This window comes from Microcaecilia unicolor, chromosome 11 (assembly GCF_901765095.1).
Source record: "Microcaecilia unicolor chromosome 11, aMicUni1.1, whole genome shotgun sequence".
Taxonomy (NCBI): Eukaryota; Metazoa; Chordata; class Amphibia; order Gymnophiona; family Siphonopidae; genus Microcaecilia; species Microcaecilia unicolor.
The window spans coordinates 24,567,723-24,590,610 of NC_044041.1; the positions used below are offsets into that span (position 1 = coordinate 24,567,723).

Consider the following 22,888-nt stretch of genomic DNA (forward strand, 5'->3'; position numbering starts at 1 on the left):
AGAATCGGATATAAAAATAATGCAGCAATTTGAATTTACATAACAGTTTTTTTCAATCTGGATGCCAGGTATCACTGGTAGCCCATTCTGATACTAATCAGGAATGAGCGTTTTCAAAGTGAAAAAGAGAGAGGATAAAGTGATGCCACTATTGTTTCTCCTATTATAATAGCCCAGTAGTAGCTGGCTAAACAGAGGTAGCAAAGAGGCTGACATGACGGTTATATTTTCAGAGGGAATCTGAATATGTCCCAGAAAGTCTCCTGCTGTAGTGATTAGGCTATACACCTTCCTATGTATGTAACATTTATTCTGGATAATTTTCCTTGCATTTTAAAGCTAATTGAAATATGCATACTTATGAACAGTGCACAAATAGTAGCTACGGTTGAAGCTTTTACAGTTTTTCAAATGTGCTAATTAATCCCTTTTGGTGTGTATTTCTATACATCCAATACAGGCGCATGCATTTTTCCCATTTATATAATCATTAGACAAGAAGTAGTGATCATTGTGTAGAAAAGAAAGCATACAAAACTTGGGGCCCTGTTTAATAAGCTGCTTTATAGGTGCGCTAGTGTTTTTAGTGTGCGCTAAAAATTAGTGCACGCTAACGCTACAGACACCCATATATTCCTGTGGGTGTCTCTAGCATTTAGTGTGCGTTAAAAATACTATCACGCCTTAGTAAACAGGGCCCTTGGTTTCAATGAACTTCTGCATGGTTACATGAGTACAGCTTGTTTTCACATCACAATCTTAAATTTGTGGTCAACAGGCAGAAGACTGCAGGTCACTCTATTTATTTGTGACATTTATATCCCACATTATCCCGTTTGAGTTCAATGTGGCTTACAACAAACAGTATAGGATACATAAAGCGAATGCTACATACCTGTAGAAGGTATTCTCCGAGGACAGCAGGCTGATTGTTCTCACTGATGGGTGACGTCCACGGCAGCCCCTCCAATCGGAACACTTTACTAGCAAAGGCCTTTGCTAGTCCTCGCACGACGATGCGCACCGCGCATGCGCAGCCGTCTTCCCGCCCGAACCGGCTCGTGTTCGTCAGTCCCATATGTAGCAAGACAAAGACAAGGGAAGACACAACTCCAAAGGGGAGGCGGGCGGGTTTGTGAGAACAATCAGCCTGCTGTCCTCGGAGAATACCTTCTACAGGTATGTAGCATTCGCTTTCTCCGAGGACAAGCAGGCTGCTTGTTCTCACTGATGGGGTATCCCTAGCCCCCAGGCTCACTCAAAACAACAAACATGGTCAATTGGGCCTCGCAATGGCGAGGACATAACTGAGATTGACCTAACAACTTATTCAACTAACTGAGAGTGTAGCCTGGAACAGAATAAAACATGGGCCTAGGGGGGTGGAGTTGGATTCTAAACCCCGAACAGATTCTGAAGCACTGACTGCCCGAACCGACTGTCGCGTTGGGTATCCTGCTGCAGGCAGTAATGAGATGTGAATGTGTGGACAGATGACCACGTCGCAGCTTTGCAAATCTCTTCAATAGTGGCTGACTTCAAGTGGGCCACCGACGCTGCCATGGCTGTAACATTATGAGCCGTGACATGACCCTCAAGAGCCAGCCCAGCCTGGGCGTAAGTGAAGGAAATGCAATCTGCTAGCCAATTGGATATGGTGCATTTCCCCACAGCCACTCCCCTCCTGTTGGGATCAAAAGAAACAAACAATTGGGCGGACTGTCTGTTGGGCTGTGTCCGCTCCAGATAGAAGGCCAATGCTCTCTTGCAGTCCAATGTGTGCAGCTGACGTTCAGCAGGGCAGGAATGAGGCCGGGGAAAGAATGTTGGCAAGACAATTGACTGGTTCAGATGGAACTCCGACACAACCTTTGGCAAGACCTTAGGGTGAGTGCGGAGGACTACTCTGTTATGATGAAATTTGGTGTAAGGGGCCTGGGCTACCAGGGCCTGAAGCTCACTGACTCTACGAGCTGAAGTAACTGCCACCAAGAAAATGACCTTCCAGGTCAAGTACTTCAGATGGCAGGAGTTCAATGGCTCAAAAGGAGGTTTCATCAGCTGGGTGAGAACAACATTGAGATCCCATGACACTGTAGGAGGTTTGACGGGGGGCTTTGACAAAAGCAAACCTCTCATGAAGCGAACAACTAAAGGCTGTCCCGAGATCGGCTTACCTTCCACACGGTAATGGTATGCACTGATTGCGCTAAGGTGAACCCTTACAGAGTTGGTTTTGAGACCAAACTCAGACAAGTGCAGAAGGTATTCAAGCAGGGTCTGTGTAGGACAAGAGCGAGGATCTAGGGCCTTGCTGTCACACCAGACGGCAAACCTCCTCCATAGAAAGAAGTAACTCCTCTTAGTGGAATCTTTCCTGGAAGCAAGCAAGATGCGTGAGACACCCTCTGACAGACCCAAAGAGGCAAAGTCTACGCTCTCAACATCCAGGCCGTGAGAGCCAGAGACTGGAGGTTGGGATGCAGAAGCGCCCCTTCGTCCTGTGTGATGAGGGTCGGAAAACACTCCAATCTCCACGGTTCTTCGGAGGACAACTCCAGAACAAGAGGGAACCAGATCTGACGCGGCCAAAAAGGAGCAATCAGAATCATGGTGCCTCGGTCTTGCTTGAGTTTCAACAAAGTCTTCCCCACCAGAGGTATGGGAGGATAAGCATACAGCAGACCTTCTCCCCAGTCCAGGAGGAAGGCATCCGATGCCAGTCTGCCGGGGGCCTGAAGTCTGGAACAGAACTGAGGGACCTTGTGGTTGGCTCGAGATGCAAAGAGATCTACCAAGGGAGTGCACCACACCTGGAAGATCTGGCGCACTACTCGGAAATTGAGCGACCACTCGTGAGGTTGCATAATCCTGCTCAACCTGTCGGCCAGATGTTGTTTACGCCTGCCAGATATGTAGCTTGGAGCACCATGCCGTGACGGCGAGCCCAGAGCCACATGCTGACGGCTTCCTGACACAGGGGGCGAGATCCGGTGCCCCCCTGCTTGTTGATGTAATACATGGCAACCTGGTTGTCTGTCCGAATTTGGATAATTTGGTGGGACAGCCGATCTCTGAAAGCCTTCAGATTGATCTGCAGATCGCGTTCCTGGAGGGACCAGCTTCCCTGGGTGTGAAGCCCAGCGACATGAGCCCCCCACCCCAGGAGAGATGCATCCGTAGTCAGCACTTTTTGTGGCTGAGGAATTTGGAAAGGGCGTCCCAGAGTCAAATTGGACCAAATCGTCCACCAATACAGGGATTTGAGAAAACTCGTGGACAGGTGGATCACGTCTTCTAGATCCCCAGCAGCCTGAAACCACTGGGAAGCTAGGGTCCATTGAGCAGATTGCATGTGAAGGCAGGCCATGGGAGTCACATGAACTGTGGAGGCCATGTGGCCCAACAATCTCAACATCTGCCGAGCTGTGATCTGCTGGGACGCTTGCACCCGCGAGACGAGGGACAACAAGTTGTTGGCTCTCGCCTCTGGGAGATAGGCACGAGTCGTCCGAGAGTCCAGCAGAGCTCCTATGAATTCGAGTCTCTGCACTGGGAGAAGATGGGACTTTGGATAATTTATCACAAACCCCAGTAGCTCAAGGAGTCGAATAGTCATTTGCATGGACTGCAGAGCTCCTGCCTCGGATGTGTTCTTTACCAGCCAATCGTCGAGATAGGGTAACACTTGCACTCCCAGCCTGCGAAGCGCCGCTGCTACTACAGCCAAGCACTTCGTGAACACTCTGGGTGCAGAGGCGAGCCCAAAGGGTAGCACACAGTACTGGAAGTGACGTGTGCCCAGCTGAAATCGCAGATACTGTCTGTGAGCTAGCAGTATCGGGATGTGCGTGTAGGCGTTCTTCAAGTCCAGAGAGCATAGCCAGTCGTTTTCCTGAATCATGGGAAGAAGGGTGCCCAGGGAAAGCATCCTGAACTTTTCCTTGACCAGATATTTGTTCAGGGCCCTTAGGTCTAGGATGGGACGCATCCCCCCTGTTTTCTTTTCCACAAGGAAGTACCTGGAATATAATCCCAGCCCTTCTTGCCCGGATGGCATGGGCTCGACCGCATTGGCACTGAGAAGGGCGGAGAGTTCCTCTGCAAGTACCTGCTTGTGCTGGAAGCTGTAGGATTGAGCTCCCGGTGGGCAATTTGGAGGTTTGGAAACCAAATTGAGGGTGTATCCTTGCCGGACTATTTGGAGAACCCACTGGTCGGAGGTTATGAGAGGCCACCTTTGGTGAAAAACTTTCAACCTCCCCCCAACCGGCAGATCGCCCGGCACTGACACGTTGATGTCGGCTATGCTCTGCTGGAGCCAGTCAAAAGCTCGTCCCTTGCTTTTGCTGGGGAGCCGAGGGGCCTTGCTGAGGCGCACGCTGCTGACGAGAGCGCGCGCGCTGGGGCTTAGCCTGGGCCGCAGGCTGTCGAGAAGGAGGATTGTACCTACGCTTACCAGAAGAGTAGGGAACAGTCTTCCTTCCCCCATAAAAACGTCTACCTGAGGAGGTAGATGCAGAAGGCTGCCGGCGGGAGAACTTGTCGAAAACGGTATACCGCTGGTGGAGCTGCTCTACCACCTGTTCGACTTTTTCTCCAAAAATATTGTCCACTCGGCAAGGGGAGTCCGCAATCCGCTGCTGGATCCTATTCTCCAGGTCGGAGGCACGCAGCCATGAGAGTCTGCGCATCACCACACCTTGAGCAGCGGCCCTGGACGCAACATCAAAGGTATCATATACCCCTCTGGCCAGGAATTTTCTGCACGCCTTCAGCTGCCTGACCACCTCCTGAAATGGCTTGGCTTGCTCAGGAGGGAGCTTGTCCACCAAGCCCGCCAACTGCCGCACATTGTTCCGCATGTGTATGCTCGTGTAGAGCTGGTAAGACTGGATTTTGGCCACGAGCATAGAAGAATGGTAGGCCTTCCTCCCAATGGAGTCTAAGATTCTAGAGTCCTTGCCCGGGGGTGCCGAAGCATGCTCCCTAGAACTCTTAGCCTTCTTTAGGGCCAGATCCACCACACCAGAGTAGTGAGGCAACTGAGTGCGCATCAGCTCTGGGTCCCCATGGATCAGGTACTGGGACTCGATCTTCTTGGGAATGTGGGGATTAGTTAGAGTCTTGGTCCAGTCCGCCAGCAATGTCTTTTTTAGGACATGATGCATGGGTACTGTGGACGCTTCCTTAGGCGGAGAAGGATAGTCCAGGAGCTCAAACATTTCAGCCCTGGGCTCGTCCTCCACAACCACCGGGAAGGGGATGGCCGTAGACAAAGGCCGCAAAAGACAGACTCTCAGGAGGAGAAAGCTGCCTCTCAGGGGAGGGAGTGGGATCAGAAGGAAGGCCATCAGACTCCTTGTCAGAGAAATATCTGATGTCCTCCTCCTCCTCCCACGAGGCCTCACCATTGGTATCAGACATGTTCATGAACCTGTGTCTGAAGCCGTGCCCGACTCAACTCCATGGAAACACGGCCACGGTGGGATCGTCGAGAGGTAGACTCCCTCGCCAGCACCGGCGAAGCTCCCTCCGCCGACGGAGAGCCTTCCTGGGAGGCGGCCGCAGTCGATACCGCAAGCGGAACCGATGTCGGAGACCTCACCCCGGGCAAGGGGCCAGCCGGCGCCTCACTCGACGGTACCGGTGGCGCAAGCACCCCCGGTAACGGAGGGGAAGGGCGCAACAGCTCTCCCAGGATCTCCGGGAGAACGGCCCGGAGACTCTCGTGCAGAGCGGTTGTGGAGAAAGACATGAAAGCCGATGCAGGCGTCGAGGTCAGAGTCTGTTCCGGGCTGTCCACGGTGGAGCGCATTGACACCTCCTGAACAGAGGGTGAGCGGTCCTCCCGGTGCCGATGCCTATTGGGTGCCGACTCCCTCGGCGACCCAGAGCTCTCGGTACCGATGCGGGAAGGAGACCGGTGTCGATGCTTCTTTGATTTCTTCAAACGAAGCATGTCACCGGAGCTTCCCGGTACCGACGAGGAGGACGTAGAATCCAGCTGTCTCTTCCTTGGGGCCGAGACCGAAGAAGGTCGGTCTCGGGGGGGCTGTACCACAGGAGCCCTCAGGGTAGGAGGAGACCCACCCGAAGGCTCACCGCCACCAGCAGGGGAATGGACAGCCCTCACCTGCACTCCAGTCGAAGCACCACCGTCCGACGACATCAGCAACAGCGGAGGTCCCGGTACCACCAACGCCGACGCAGCCTTCCGATGTCTCGGTACCGACGATGCAGAGGGTCGATACCTCGATGCAGTCGATGCCGAGGTCGAAGGTCTTGACGCTGCCGACGTCGATGCACTCGATGTCTCCGGTGCTGTTGTCGACGAAGAGCCCGAGAACAACACGTTCCACTGGGCCAGTCTCACAACCTGAGTCCTCTTCTGTAAAAGAGCACAAAGACTGCAGGCCTGCGGGCGGTGCCCAGCCCCTAGACACTGAAGACACGACGCATGCCTATCAGTGAGCGAGATTACCCGGGCGCACTGGGTGCACTTCTTGAAGCCGCTGGAAGACTTCGATGACATGGGCGGAAAAATCACGCCAGCGAAATCAAAATTCGTGATGGCGACGAAGGGCACCAAAAACAAGGGAGAGAGAAAAAACCCGATCTGAGGCCCCAAAAAAGGCCTACCCTGAAGCGAAAGGAAACTTACGTTGGGGAAACAAACTGGACACACGGAAGAGACAAAGACCGAGGTCTTCTTCTTTTTTTTTTTTTTTTTCCGAAATCGCGAAGACGCGCGAGGATCAACTTTGAGGGGCACGAAACGGCGCAAAACACGACCGTCCCGACCGCGGACAAAAGAAGACTGACGAACACGAGCCGGTTCGGGCGGGAAGACGGCCGTGCATGCGCGGTGCGCATGGGCGCGCGAGGACTAGCAAAGGCCTTTGCTAGTGAAGTTCCGATTGGAGGGGCTGCCGTGGACGTCACCCATCAGTGAGAACAAGCAGCCTGCTTGTCCTCGGAGAAAAAGAAGCAACCCTCACTCAACAACTTCACTCAGCTTCATTCTGGATCAGGAAATGCAGAATGTTGCCAGATCAGGATGTCATCTGAAGGTTAACTTAACTGTTAAGCAAAAGAGTTTATAAAGGAGAAAACAAACCCCGGGGTAAAATAAAGGATAACATTAAAACTAAAACCTTTTTAAAAACACAGTTTATGTATTTTACTCACCCTCTCAGAAGTTTGAACAGCATACAGCCTAGAGAGAACCAGTCTGCACTGCTATCATATGCTGTTCCCTTCTGTAGCACTTCTGGAGCCATATAGCCATGGGTCCCACTGCAGGAATATAATCAAGACAGATCTGTTTTCAATTTGAAAAATAATATAACATATTATACAATTATTAAGAGGGGCATTTTTGATAAAATGTCTAAGCCCGATTTTGGATGTTCTCCTAGAAAAGTCCAAAAATTGCGCGGTGAACATAGCCATTTTGGAATCTGAAAAATATCTATCTTTTTGATTTGAAAATCACCTTTATCCTAGACATTTTGAGCTCAGTGCGTTTTTCTTTTGGGATCATTTTGGAAAATGAAGAGATAGAATATCTTTCAAATTATGTGTTTTCATTCACCAAATTCTGTTTGGTCAAGTCCCATCATACAGTGGGGGAAATAAGTATTTGATCCCTTGCTGATTTTGTAAGTTTGCCCACTGACAAAGACATGAGCAGCCCATAATTGAAGGGTAGGTTATTGGTAACAGTGAGAGATAGCACATCACAAATTAAATCCGGAAAATCACATTGTGGAAAGTATATGAATTTATTTGCATTCTGCAGAGGGAAATAAGTATTTGATCCCCCACCAACCAGTAAGAGATCTGGCCCCTACAGACCAGGTAGATGCTCCAAATCAACTCGTTACCTGCATGACAGACAGCTGTCGGCAATGGTCACCTGTATGAAAGACACCTGTCCACAGACTCAGTGAATCAGTCAGACTCTAACCTCTACAAAATGGCCAAGAGCAAGGAGCTGTCTAAGGATGTCAGGGACAAGATCATACACCTGCACAAGGCTGGAATGGGCTACAAAACCATCAGTAAGACGCTGGGCGAGAAGGAGACAACTGTTGGTGCCATAGTAAGAAAATGGAAGAAGTACAAAATGACTGTCAATCGACAAAGATCTGGGGCTCCACGCAAAATCTCACCTCGTGGGGTATCCTTGATCATGAGGAAGGTTAGAAATCAGCCTACAACTACAAGGGGGGAACTTGTCAATGATCTCAAGGCAGCTGGGACCACTGTCACCACGAAAACCATTGGTAACACATTACGACATAACGGATTGCAATCCTGCAGTGCCCGCAAGGTCCCCCTGCTCCGGAAGGCACATGTGACGGCCCGTCTGAAGTTTGCCAGTGAACACCTGGATGATGCCGAGAGTGATTGGGAGAAGGTGCTGTGGTCAGATGAGACAAAAATTGAGCTCTTTGGCATGAACTCAACTCGCCGTGTTTGGAGGAAGAGAAATGCTGCCTATGACCCAAAGAACACCGTCCCCACTGTCAAGCATGGAGGTGGAAATGTTATGTTTTGGGGGTGTTTCTCTGCTAAGGGCACAGGACTACTTCACCGCATCAATGGGAGAATGGATGGGGCCATGTACCGTACAATTCTGAGTGACAACCTCCTTCCCTCCGCCAGGGCCTTAAAAATGGGTCGTGGCTGGGTCTTCCAGCACGACAATGACCCAAAACATACAGCCAAGGCAACAAAGGAGGGGCTCAGGAAGAAGCACATTAGGGTCATGGAGTGGCCTAGCCAGTCACCAGACCTTAATCCCATTGAAAACTTATGGAGGGAGCTGAAGCTGCGAGTTGCCAAGCGACAGCCCAGAACTCTTAATGATTTAGAGATGATCTGCAAAGAGGAGTGGACCAAAATTCCTCCTGACATGTGTGCAAACCTCATCATCAACTACAGAAGACGTCTGACCGCTGTGCTTGCCAACAAGGGTTTTGCCACCAAGTATTAGGTCTTGTTTGCCAGAGGGATTAAATACTTATTTCCCTCTGCAGAATGCAAATAAATTCATATACTTTCCACAATGTGATTTTCCGGATTTAATTTGTGATGTGCTATCTCTCACTGTTACCAATAACCTACCCTTCAATTATGGGCTGCTCATGTCTTTGTCAGTGGGCAAACTTACAAAATCAGCAAGGGATCAAATACTTATTTCCCCCACTGTATATGAATAATCTCATTGAATTACCCCCTCATAATGCTGTTTCATCATCTAGAGAATATCTTGTCTTACATTTCCCCATCTGTAAGAATGTGATATATAAAACAATTCACTCTGCTAATTTCTCCTCTCAAGGCACCAAAATTTGGAATTCTCTTCCTAAATCAATCAAGTTTACAGATGATTACCTAACTTTTAGAAGTCTTCTAAAAATACATTTCTTCAGTCTGGCCTTTGTGAATATAAAGAACTCTATTTCAATTTACCCACCCCCTTTTCTTTAATCTCATTTCCAATCTAGTCCTGCCTAAATATGCTATCACCTATCCACTCTTAATTATTTCTTTGTCTTTGAGAGAGTCTAAATCCCTGGTTACTTACTGCACATGTATAAATTTGCTTCTTGAATTTATTGCTATATTTTTTACATTATTATGTTTTATTCACTTTATTGTTTGTTTGTAAGCCACATTGATCTTAAATGTATTTTGGGCTAATGTGAGGTATAAATGTCATGAATGAATGAATAAATAAATAAATAAATAAAATAAAGGGCTAGATTCTATATATGACGTCTGAAAAATCTGAATGGAATAAATTGCCACCTAAATGTAATCTTTAAGTGGTGCCTAGATTTAGAATTTGCTTAGGTGATATCCTAGCGCCTAGAACTACGCACATCCATTTATACCAAGAGCGATGTGGTGGAAATACCAGTGCGTAGATTCAGGCACAGAGGGCTATATCCTATAACAGTGCATGTAAATTTTAGAACGCCCATTTCCCTGGCCATAACCATGTCCGTTTTTAGCTCCACACATTAGAATTTAGGCGCTGTGTGTTACAGAATACCCTTAGCGAGTTATGCGCGTAAATTCTAATTATTGCCAATTAGTGCTCATTATTGCTTGTTAAGTGCTGTTAAAAATACTGATTGGCTTGTTAAGCCAATTAAGTTACGTGCTTTGTTGTAGAATACACTTGGATTCTGGTGCAGAATGCTAGATGCGATATACAGAATCCCAGGGAAAACATCTAAGAGAAAAACACCCAAAAACTAGCCACTGGAATGTCTGGAGGTCATCATTCTTAGTAGACTGGCCACACAGATATCCCAGGAGAGTAGTGTTGCAGTCTAGGGACACTGTAGTGGATTTCACATAAAACGTCCCAAGTACACATCTCACCAGAACCCCATTATATTGTATGGTGAGCCCACCAGGAACAGAAAAATACCTAATGTGCCTCACTGTACACCACTACAATAGCTTTCAAGCTTGCAGGTGTCACCTATATGTACAGTAGGTATTTATGTATTTTGGAGGTCTCACAGATTCCACCACAATTGTACCAGTTAGATATGGGCTGGGTCCCCTTCTCTACAGTCCACTGCACTGACCATTAGTCTACTCCTGGGACCAGCTTTCTGCTCTAACAGGAATGACCATCATATGTGAAGCTGTCACACAGCCTGGTATGTACTGTCACTATCACATCTTAGGGGGCTGGGAGGGGGTCGGTAACCACTGGGGGAGTAAGGGGGAGTTTATGCCTTAATCCCTCCAGTGGTCATTTAGGGCACCTTCTGGTCATGACTGAAACAGGTCTAGCTAAAATTTTGGCCCTAGACATATTCATTTTGTTCCATTATTGCAAAAAATGTCTCTCCCTTGGGGCCACCTTGATCAAAATATCCCCCTTGAAATTTGAACAAACTGTGGAGCATGGTGTCTAAAATCAGGGTGTCAAAAATCGCAAATTGGATGTTTTTGAGAGAAAAACATCCTTCTGCCACCTTATAATGTTTAGACTATTTTTTAATTTTTTTTTTTAAATGAGCTCCATAGTGTATTATTCTTTTTATGTAATATGGATTCAATATCCTAAGGGTTATTTTACTCAAAACAAATATGAAGAATTTCCTGACAGGAGTCATAAGGCCCCAAAAAAGGGTAATTATCAAAAGTCATTTACCTGGGTGAATTGGCTGTTTGAAAATTGTCCAGCCTTTAGGCATGTAAAAGTGTACTTGGATATCAACACACGTAAGTTTATCTGCATTCATAGTATTGCAGTTTTGTCTCATGCTCCATGTTTTACTACTGTATGATCTCTTCTGCCTCCATAAAAGCTAGCACATAGGTTTGTATCAAACCACAGCACCATGTTACATATGAAAATAAAACAATCATAATATTACAGGCATAATGGGATTATACAATCCTCTTTTGGCCCACATAAATTGCTTCTGTAAGTAGACAAATGATCAGCATTTATTTCTTGATTGTTATCTTCTTTCCTAAACAGCTTTGAAGCTGAAAGCACATTTGTCTATTATCAACAATAATCAGTAATCAAGATAAAAATATACTTAAATTAGTCACTAAGTTTCATGGTGCAGCTATGTAGGCAATTTACCCTTTATTTAAAAGAAATGGATTCCTGAATTGAATCACAACTCATGATTCGTAATTACTATTACTATTTATGAGTCAGTGACTATTATAATGCGGGTCTTTTTGCAGCGAACAAGCAACAGTATATTTCTGTAATAAAAGGGGTCTGAAAGAAGTACAACACAAATGTTTGCTTTGCATTTTCACCCAATTCTTCAGCATTTTCCCCTTTGGATAAATACAGATTGTAGATATAGAGGTTTCAGAACCATAGGGAAAAGTATCTTAATAAAAAATATTTTTCTGTTCGAAAGGTTTCAGCTCAGAAAGGGTGTCTATTAGTGAGTGGGATAAAAGCTGTTCTTCTTTCCTTCAAATGAAGCTGTTTCACATTTTATGCAAACAATGGGTGATCATGAAATGCTGGGTTGTTCTCCAGGCTAAGCCTACACATCAGCTGCTAACACAGCAATGAAAAAACTGCTGGGATTAGAAAGCTTCTAACAGACATGACCTGATCTTTCCAGCTGGCAGTTGCTCTGTTAAAGTCTGACCAGCCTTGTGACACCTTTTGAAGCGTATCTGCCAAACAAATCATCATTAATAACACTCTTGTGGTTTTCTATAGCATAGTCCAAAATTGCCTCTTTTATTATGCAAGAGTCACAACGTTCCTACTTGACTGTCAGGAAGAATGAGCACCAAAATGGACTCTGCCTCAATATGGCATCTACAACTGAAAGTACGCCTTAGTGCCAATAAAAGGCTTTTCTTCTCATTTAAATCCTGAGATCAGAATTACTGTTAGGGACACACTGCTCATAGATATTAAACAAAAAGCCTTAAGCATTGAAACCAGTGGGGGTTGGGCATGGTAGCATGCATCAGAAACCAAAGAGAAGGGAAAGAGAAGAGGATGAAAAAGAGGAATGAGAAAAGGAGATGGTCAGACAGAAGGGAAGAAGTGGATTGAAATATGTCAGGAGAGACAGTAGATAGGAGCGAATGAAAAAGAGGGAGGAATGTGAAGAAGAATAACAAAAAGAATAAAGCACGGCAAGGGCAGACTCATGTGCAAGGGTGAAAGAAAGAAAAATGGCCGTACAAAGATGTAAGAAGGGGCATACATATGAAAGGAAGAAACAAGTAATTAGAGTTACTGACAGAAAAGATGGAGAAAGAAGGAGAATGGAGATAATAAAACAAATGAAAGCAAGCAAGCATACTCAGGATGAAAAAAAATTTTTTTTAATGAAAAGGGTTTAACTGGGAAGGAGAGGCTCCTGCCCAGTTAAACTCTGCTGAGCTGGCAGCTGCTGACATTCAGTGGCAATTAACTGGGTAATGAAGTTGAATTTTTTTGTTAATTGGCCATCTTCTAACCGGTTAGGTAAGGGGCAATCTAGGGGTGGAGCTATGACAGAGCCAGCACTTAGCCAGTTAGCAGCAGTATTCAGTTCACTAACTGGCTAAGCAACCACATAAAGTAAGGACAGCAAAAAGGATGTCCTAACATTATGTGCCGAGTTACCCAGACATCAGTCTAAATATCAGTTAACTATCAAGTCAGCACACATATCAGGATATTCAATGGCAGGAACTGTGCTTAGTTCCGCCCATGGCTGGGAGTGGCTTACAAGCCAATTACTGTCATGGGCTGAATATTACTTCCTCTGGAAATAAACTCATCTTTTATTGAAAACTTTTCAATTACATATAAAGTGAAGTAAAACTGAATGCAAATGTACTCACTTACCCAGAAGCTACTGCAAAAAATCAAGGGACCTTGTATGAAGTAGTCAAATTAGAACAATAGAGACATCTGTAAATATTGGTTCAAAGTTACACTTCTAAAGGGAAATACAAGTGCTTTCCATTGTTAGATCAGGCTAAACTTTGGAAAGTGGAAGAGGAGAAGGGCGTTCAAAAGGGAAGAAAATCCAGAAGTCCTAAATGTAGTCCTTGGAGTAGCCTAATAGTTAATGCAATGGCCTGAAAAACCATGGGAACTGAGTTTGATTCCCACTGCAGCTACTTGTGATGCTGGACAAATCACTTAACCCTCCACTGCCCCAGGTACAAAATAAGCACCGGTATGTAATATGTAAACTGCTTTGATTGTAACCACAGTAAGGCAGTATATCAAATTCCATCCCCTTTTTGCTTGGATGCTCTCCACCCACCCACTTACACCCAAGTCAGACATTAAAATAAGATAAAGGGGGGAAGTTATCAACATGGGATACTGCTAAGAAATGTTATTTTACTGTTAACCCAAGTTATTAGTAACAAGTTCTCATCACATAAATTGGGATCTGAGTAAAACACTACTAGCTAGTGGTAAAATAACTATGCTTCTAAGGAGTGAAGTTATAAATGTGGGCTACTGTTAAGATGTGTTATTTTACCACTAATATGTGTTATTTTAGAACAGGCCCCATTTTATGTAATGATACCTAGTTACTAATAACTGGAGCAGTAAAATAAAATGTCTTGGTGGAGGCAGAGGAGTTATCAACCCAGGCTACTGTTAAGATGGGTTATATTACTGCTAACCCCAGTTATTATTAACTAGGTCTCATTGCATAGGAATAGCATGAGTTAGTGGTAAAATAAGATGTCTTTTAATGGTAGCCCATGTTGATAACTATACTCCTTAATGGTTGCCAACAATGATAATGTTTCCCCTTAAGAAGGTTCCCATTGGGCTGAACATCAACATTATACAGATCTGTATAATTCTTCTTTTACTATATTAACACAGTACTTACACGCTAGCATGTGGTTTCTTTTTGGAAAAATCACAGGCAAGACCAAGATCTGATATCCTTACATGTCCATGTTCATCTAGCAGGATATTTGCAGGCTGCAAATAGATAAAGAAAAGTGTTAATTGATTATATATAAAAATATATAGTTACTTCTCTGTCCCAAGTGGTGAGCCCTCCAAGAGGTTCTGAGTCAAACTTTAGTTGGACTTACCACTGCCGGCTGCTCCCCTCAAGCACACAATCTCCACAAGTCTTACCCCAGATGAGAAAGAATCAGGACTGATACTCTGTCCTATGCTTTCCAGGAAACCACTTTCCTTCTCCTTTTTTTTTAAAGGTTGTGCAGGAAAAAGAGAGCTCCACAGGAAACAGAGGAGAGGTGAAGGGAAGGAAGAAGTAAATTTGTGGGGCATCAGAGACAGGGATCTGAAGACCTCCAGATATGACTTTGCCGACTCAAGCTACCTGCAAAGCTCAACTGAGGACCAGTTGACCAACTGGAGCATGAGCAAATCACTCAGAACCAGAGGCTGAAAAATATGTCCATCCACCTTGAAATACCCATCTGACTCCAATCATTGGACCCACTACCTTACAATCTAAACTGAATAACCATGGATCAATCATGGACCACACAACTCTGTCAGGGGTCTGTCTAGGGATGTACATTTCCCCAGGCGGACCCAAAAGGTTTGTCATTTTATTCTGCTTGATCTCTTTACTGTCCATATCAGATTAACAAATTCCCCATAAGTAAGGAATAAGGAAGATGAAAGAATAATCTGATATGGACAACCTACTGGAGATAGAAGATACCAAGGAGCTGGACTGTATGCCAAGAGAGATATATCTCAGCTCAGTTCTCTATCTCCACTTGCTGGTTGATGGACACAACCCTCCCCACAGGTTCTGGAATAGTGGGAAGCTATGTAACGGAAACACAGTTATGTGCTGGTTGTCAACCCATTGCGATTTTTGACTTTTTTTTCTAGAATGGATGTTTATGTCAATTGCCCTCTACGTCAGCAGATTCCGTTCTAAATTACTAGTGAAACTTTTCCGGAGCTGACTCTGGTCCCGCCCTCATTTCCTGTTTCCGTAAGGGCGGAACCAGAGTCAGAGCTGAGAGTGAAGAGAAGGGAAGGCAGCAGACTCGCAAGGCTCTTCACTGCTGCCGCCGGGACCTCGGTAAGAGGGGGGGAGGGGAGGGCAGCAGAGGGGGGTTGGCAATTTTGGAGGGGGGGCAACGTGCATGTAGGGAGATGGGCGGGGCCAGTGTTGGGGAGGGGAGGGCCGCGGGTGGAGGCATCACAAGGACGTGTCTGTGAGACAGAGAGGAGGGGGGACTGGAACTTGGGGGAGGGACAGAGGGAAGGAGAGAGAGAGAGAGGGAAGGAGGGCCTGGAAATCGGAAGGGAAGAAAGGGGGCCGTGGGACTTGGAGGGGACAGAGGGAGAGAGCGAAGGAGGGAGAGAGGGATAACCTTGCTAGCGCCCATTTCATTTCATACCGAAACGGGCCTTTTTTTTACTAGTTAATCACATAAAGCTCTCCTCTCACATTGCTTCCTGCGCAATGCAATATATAGATAGCAAATGTAAATTATCAAAACTATTACTAAAACAGAAATTCTATTCTATCTACTTCTTATATACCGCCTGTTGTTCCTGGTAGAATTTACGGCAGTTTACAGTGAAGAAAACCTCGTCATATGAGGGAAGGGTAAAAGTATGTTCCTGAGTATTACTGGCTCAGGGTTATTTATCATAAAGGTAGGTCTTCAACATCTTCCTAAAATTCATATACGTTGGTTGTGTTTTTTTAGAGACACAGGTAGGGCATTCCATTGATGTGCCCCCTGGAAAGGGAATGATCTTTCGAGAAAGCGAAAATACTTACCTGTAGCAGGTATTCTCCGAGGACAGCAGGCTGATTGTTCTCACATGTGGGTCGACGTCTGCGTTGGTCCAGGAAACAGCACATTTTTCTCAGCAAAAATAAAAAGTTTTGCCAGAGTCTTCTGGTGCGTGAACAGCGCACACCGCGCACACCGCGCATGTGAGCGTGCCTCTTCAGTTAAATCAAAAAGCATATAAACAAACTAACAACAACTCCAAATGGGAGATGGGCGGGTTTGTGAGAACAATCAGCCTGCTGTCCTCGGAGAATACCTGCTACAAGTAAGTATCTTTGCTTTCTCCAAGGACAAGCAGGCTGCTTGTTCTCACATGTGGGGTATCCTAGCATCCAGGCTCACTCAAAACAATGAACATTGGTCAACTGGGCCTCGCAACAGCGAGGACATAACATAGATTGACCTGAAACCATAAACAACTAACTGAGAGTGCAGCCTGGAACAGAACAAAAATGGATCTAGGGGGTAGAGTTGGATTCTAAACCCTGAACAGATTCTGTAGCACTGACTGCCCAAACCGACTGTCGCGTTGGGTATCCTGCTGAAGGCAGTAGTGAGATGCGAATGTGTGGACTGATGACCACGTTGCAGCCTTACAAATCTCTTCAATGGAGGCTGACTTTAAGTGAGCCACTGACGCAGCCATTGCTCTAACATTGTGAGCCGTGACATGGCCCTCCACAGTCAGACCAGCTTGGGCGTAAGTAAAGGAAATGCAATCTGCTAGCTAATTGGAGATTGTGCGTTTTCCGATGGCGACTCCCCTCCCGTTGGGATCAAAAGAAACAAACAACTGGGCGGACTGTCTGAAGGGCTTCGTACGCTCTATGTAAAAGGCCAATGCTCTCTTGCAGTCCAAGGTATGCAAACTGCTTTCGCCAGGATGGGTATGAGGACGGGGAAAGAATGCTGGCAAGGCAACTGACTGGTTGAGGTGGAACTCCAACACCATCTTCGGAAGGAACTTAGGGTGCGTGCAGAGGACTACTCTGTTGTGGTGAAACTTGATATAAGGTGCATGCACTACCAAGGCCTGAAGCTCACTGACCCTATGAGCTGAAGTAACAGCCACCAAGAAAATGACCTTCCTGGTCAAGTACTTCAGATGGCAGGAATTCAGTGGCTTAAAAGGAGTTTTCATCAGCTGGGTGAGAATGACGTTGAGATCCCATGACACTTGTGGAGGTTTGACCAGGGGCTTTGACAAAAGCAAACCTCTCATTAAGTGAACAACTAAAGGCTGTCCAGAGATAGGCATACCCTCTACACGGCGATGATAAGCACTAATCGCATTAAGGTGAACTCTTACGGAGTTGGTCTTGAGACCAGACTCTGACAAGTGTAGAAGGAATGCAAGCAGGGTCTGTGTAGGACAAGAAAGAGGATCTAGGACCTTGCTGTCACACCAGATGGCAAACCTCCTCCATTTGAAAGAGTAACAACTTTTTGTGGAATCTTTCCTGGAAGCAAGCAAGACTCGGGAGACACCCTCTGAAAGACCCAAGGAGGCAAATTCTAAGCTCTCAACATCCAGGCCATGAGAGCCAGAGACTAGAGGTTGGGATGTAGAAGTGACCCCTCGTTCAGGGTGATGAGGGTCGGAAAACACTCCAATCTCCACGGTTCTTCAGAGGACAAATCCAGAAGAAGAGGGAACCAAATCTGGCGTGGCAAGAAGGGAGCAATGAGAATCATTGTTCCCCGGTCTTGCTTGAGTTTCAGCAAAGTCTTTCCTACTAGAAGTATGGGAGGATAGGCATACAGAAGGCCTGTTCCCCAATGAAGGAGAAAGGCATCTGACGCTAGTCCGTCGTGGGCCTGAAGCCTGGAACAGAACTGAGGGACCTTGTGATTGGATTGAATGGCAAAAAGATCCACCGAGGGGGTGCCTCAAGCTCGGAAGATCTTGCAAGCTATACCTATGTTCAGCGACCACTTGTGAGGTTGCATTATCTTGCTCAACCTGTCAACCAGACTGTTGTTTACGCCTGCCAGATAAGTGGCTTGGAGAAACATGTCATGATGATGTGCCCAAAACCACATCTGGACGGCTTCCTGACACAGACGGCGAGATGCGGTGCCCCCCTGCTTGTTGGTGTAATACATGGCAACCTGATTGTCTGTCTGAATCAAAATGATTTGGTTGGACAGCCGATCTCTGAAAGCCTTTAGAGCGTTCTAGATCGCTCGCAATTCCAAAAGATTGATCTGAAGACCCAGCTCCTTGAGTGTGAAGTCTATCTACATGAGCTCCCCACCCCAGGAGGTATGCATCTGTCATCAGCACTTATTGTGACTGAAGAATTTGGAATGGACGTTCCAAGGTCAAACTGGATCGAATCGTCCACCACTGAAGGGAATTTCGAAAACCGGTGGAAAGTTGGATCACATCCTATAGATCCCCTGCAGCTTGACACCACTGGGAAGCTAGGGCCCATTGAGCTGATTTCATGTGTAGACGTGCCATGGGAGTCACATGAACTGTGGAGGCCATGTGCCCCAGAAGTCTCAACATCTGCCGAGCCGTGATCTGTTGAGACGCTTGAACTATGGACACTAGGGACAGGAGGTTGCCTGCCCTTGCCTCAGGAAGATAAGCTTGAGCTGTCTTTGTGTTCAACAGAGCTCCAATGAATTCCAACTTTTGAACTGGGGTGAGATGGGACTTGGAGTAATTGATCACGAAGCCCAGTAGCTCTACCACCTGAATAGTCATTCGCATGGACTGTAGAGCGCCTGCCTCCGAGGTGCTCTTCACCAGCCAATCGTCGAGATACGGAAACACATGCACTCCCAGTCTGCGTAGTGACGCTGCGACTATAGCTAGGCACTTTGTGAACACTCTGGGCGCAGACGCCAGACCAAAGTACTGTTCCCAGCCGAAATTGAAGATACTTCCTGTGAGCCTGGAGTATCGACAAGTGTGTGTAAGCAACCTTTAAGTCCAGAGAGCATAGCCAATTGTTTTCTTGAAACATGGGAAGAAGGGTGCCCAGGGAAACCATCCTCTGACTCCCACGAATGCTCCTGCTCAGTATCAGATAAGAACTCTGCTAAGATACCTCAACACTGGACCTTCCTCGAAGCCGAGAAACGATGTCCCTGATGGCGATGTTGAGAGGCTGACGCCCGCTCGGACTGCGGCGAAGCTCCCTCCACTGACGTCGAAGGGGAGTCGACCTGGGTGGCACCCGATGCCGATGCCGCAGGCGGCATTGCAGTCGGGGACCTCACCGCAGGAGAAGGGCTAGACACCACTGCAGCAGACGGTACAGAAGGCACAAACAACCCCGACACTGAAGCTGACTGACGTAGCAGTCCCTCTAGAAGTTCTGGAAACTAGGTCCGGATGCGCTCATCGAGAGCCGCCATCGGAGAAGGCTGCGGGGTCGGTGGAACAGGTGGTGTCAGAATCTATGGAGGCTCGAGAGCAGGTACTGGACTGCTAGGAGACTGATGCATCGGCACCTCCTGTATCGAGGGGGAGCGATCCTCTCGGCGCCGACGCTTCTCGGGTGCCGACTCTCTCGACAACCCGGAGCTCCCGGCACCGTGTGTCGAAGGAGAATGATGACGGCGCTTCTTCGCCTTCGCTCAACGCCCGTCATCGAGACTCCTCAGTACCGATGAGGACGTGGAATCCTCACGTCTCCTTGGGGCCGGGTCCGACGAAGGTCGGTCCCGGGGGCCAGCATAACAGGAGGTCTCGAGACATGTGGAGACCCACTCAACGCTTCACAGCTTCCAGCGCGAGTTGGTCTCTCAGCAGCCATTACCTCTCCTCCCGACGTCGATGCTTTCGATGTCGACGCCGCCAACCTCGGTAGCGATGTCGATGCCGACGTCCAAGGACCGGACTGAGTCCCAAAAAGCTTTTCTCGTTGGGCTTCTCGAGACACTTGGGTCCGTTTCCTCATACGAAGACACAGACTACAAGCGGCTGGGCTATGGTCGGGCCAAAGGCACTGGATACACCAGGCGTGGGTATCGGTACCTGAGATGGTCCAGTTGCACCGAGTACAACTTTTGAAGCCGCTTGGTGTCTTCGATGAAATGGAAGGGAAACCAGCTTTGGCGAAATCAAAAGACACGATTGTGCCTGATAAAAGAAAAAAGGCACAAAAATAAGAGAATGACCCAACCGCGCGGCCTAAAAACCGGCCACGAAAGGGGACAAAACTAAAAGTACACTACGGGAACTTTTTTTTTTTTGAATGACAATAATAAAAAAATAAAGAAAAAAATTAGGAGAAAAAGGTGAAAACTCGAAGACTCTTTCCTGGGCCTGAGAGAAGCGCAGAAAAAAACTACCACACCTCAACGCGGAGAAAAGAAAACTGAAGAGGCACGCTCACATGACGAGCAGGAACTCATTCGCGCATGCGTGGTGCTCGTTGTTCACGAACCAGAAGACTCTGGCAAAACTTTTTATTTTTGCTGAGAAAAATTTGCCGTTTCCTGGGCCGACATGGACGTCGACCCACATGTGAGAACAAGCAACCTGCTTGTCCTCGGAGAATGGATTTTAGCCTAGTGTAAGAGTGCACAGGTAACTTATTAGTGGAATGAAGAAATTCCAATAAATCTACCAGCACTTCTTCATTGGATCCAGAGAGAGACTTGAAGATCATGCATATCATCTTGAACCTTATTCATTGAGTAATAGGTAACCAGTATAGTTCCTTCAGAGTGGGATAAACGCTATCAAACCGACCCAAGCCAGAGATCAGTCTAGTGGCTGTGATCTGCAGAAGTTGCAGTTGTTTTTTCAGCTTTTTACTGATCTGAGAATATAAGAAGTCACAGTAATCTAGATGGGGGGAGTAGTGTAGCCTGTGCCACCATTCTAAAGTCTTCCTTCTGTAAAGAAGATCTGATCGTGCGCAGCTGCCTGAGTCTTAGAAAGAACTTCGTACTCAGAGCAGTGACTTGTTGTTCGAATGTGAGGTTGGAATCTAGAATCACTCCCAGTACTCTAGAAGATTCTTTGAACTGCAGGCTTTCTTCGGATGCTAGTAATATGGGGATATTTGGGATATTTTCCCCGAGCCAAAGCTCACACAGATTGTGTCTGGTAGCTCAACTGTCGATATAAGAGATGTATTTGTTGATAGAACTCATTGAGCTGTCAGATCCTTTTGTCAGCGGGAAGAGAAGGAAAATCATTTATCTTACCTTTGTTATATGGTGATTTTATCTTTCTAATAATGTCTTTCCCTGTCTCTGGTTCTGCTTCCCTGTGCTCCCAGCACACTTCTGTGCTCTGAACTCTGTTTCCAGGGCCTCCTTTATATTCACTATTTCTTATTTCTCCTCCTTCACTTCCTGCCCTATATCCATCTTTCACATTCACCTTTCTTCCATTTTTCTTCCTACTTCTCAAATCTATCTTGTTTCCATCTCCTCCCCCTCCCTTCCCCTACTCTCCATAGGCACCATCTCCTCCTATCTTCCCTTCCTCTCCTGAGATCATAAGCATTGCCATACTGGGACAGATTGAAAGTCCTGTATCCTGTTTCCAACAGTGGCCAATCCAGGTCAAAATACCTGGCAAGATCCCAAAACAGTAAAACAGATTTTATGCTGCCTATCCTAGAAATAAGTAGTGGATTTTCCCAAGTCCATCTCAATAATGGCTTATGGACTATTCCTTTAGGAGATTATCCAAATCTGTTTTAAACCCAGCCAAGCTAACTGCTTTTACCACATTCACTGGTAATGAATGCCAGAGTTTAATTAAAAATAGAGTGAAGAAATATTTTCTCTCCTTCGTTTTAAATGTACTACTTAGTAGTTTCATTGCATACCCCTAGTCCTAGTATTTTTGCAAAAACAAGCAATTCACATTCCCAGGATGTAGCTGGGTGCAGCAGAGGCAGAGTTGTGATGTACTTGCATATTTTAAAAGTACATGTGAACAGATGTATACCTTCGGAAGAGGCATGTATTTGTGTTTCAGTATTTATGTACTATTAGTGTTGGATCTGTTGAGAGCATTGGAGTTTTAGTTTATTTTTGCCTTTTCAAAATAAACTTAATATAAACACCTTTTTGGACATCTCACAAAGGCATTCTGCTATAAAATTACAACCACAGAGAGCGGATTGTGACTGTGTTGAGGCTGTAGTAAATAAGACCACTTACTTTCAAGTCTCGGTACACAACAAATCGATTGTGCATGTGCTCTAATCCCAGAATGATTTCAGTAGCATAAAACCTCATTTCTTTTTCAGAAAATACTCCATGCTGAGAGAGATGATAGTGCAAATCTCCTCCTGAAAGCAGAAAGTTGACAGGTATATAATTAAAGAAGACATAGACAACACTATGCTTTATAACAAACTAGTTTACATAAGTTGCATACTTTTTTGAGAAAAATAACTTTTTTGGCATTAACCTGAAGATTAGTTGCTACTTTGTAACCAGACAAATTATTTTAAAGCTGTATTGAAGTGCAAATTGAATCTAGTACTGTGGTTTTAGTGTAAAAAAGGCTTTGATTAAAGAAAATAATTAATACTTATGTCCCCTATGTTTTATTATGTGTGATTTGTAGACTGCTTTAGATTGAAATGTATTGAAGAAAGAT

The 22,888-nt window shown here is 46.2% G+C and overlaps 1 protein-coding gene across 1 annotated transcript in view; it reads right to left on the bottom strand.

The window, feature by feature from the left end:
* Positions 1–22,888, bottom strand: part of GRK3 (G protein-coupled receptor kinase 3) — a 441,692-nt gene that overhangs the window by 129,457 nt on the left and 289,347 nt on the right. The window contains exons 11-13 of the mRNA XM_030219404.1: positions 22,444–22,574; positions 14,385–14,479; positions 7,192–7,299 (exon numbers count right to left, since the gene is read on the bottom strand). Of these exons, the coding sequence (XP_030075264.1) occupies positions 7,192–7,299; positions 14,385–14,479; positions 22,444–22,574 (334 nt within the window). The remainder of the gene's footprint in view (positions 1–7,191; positions 7,300–14,384; positions 14,480–22,443; positions 22,575–22,888) is intronic.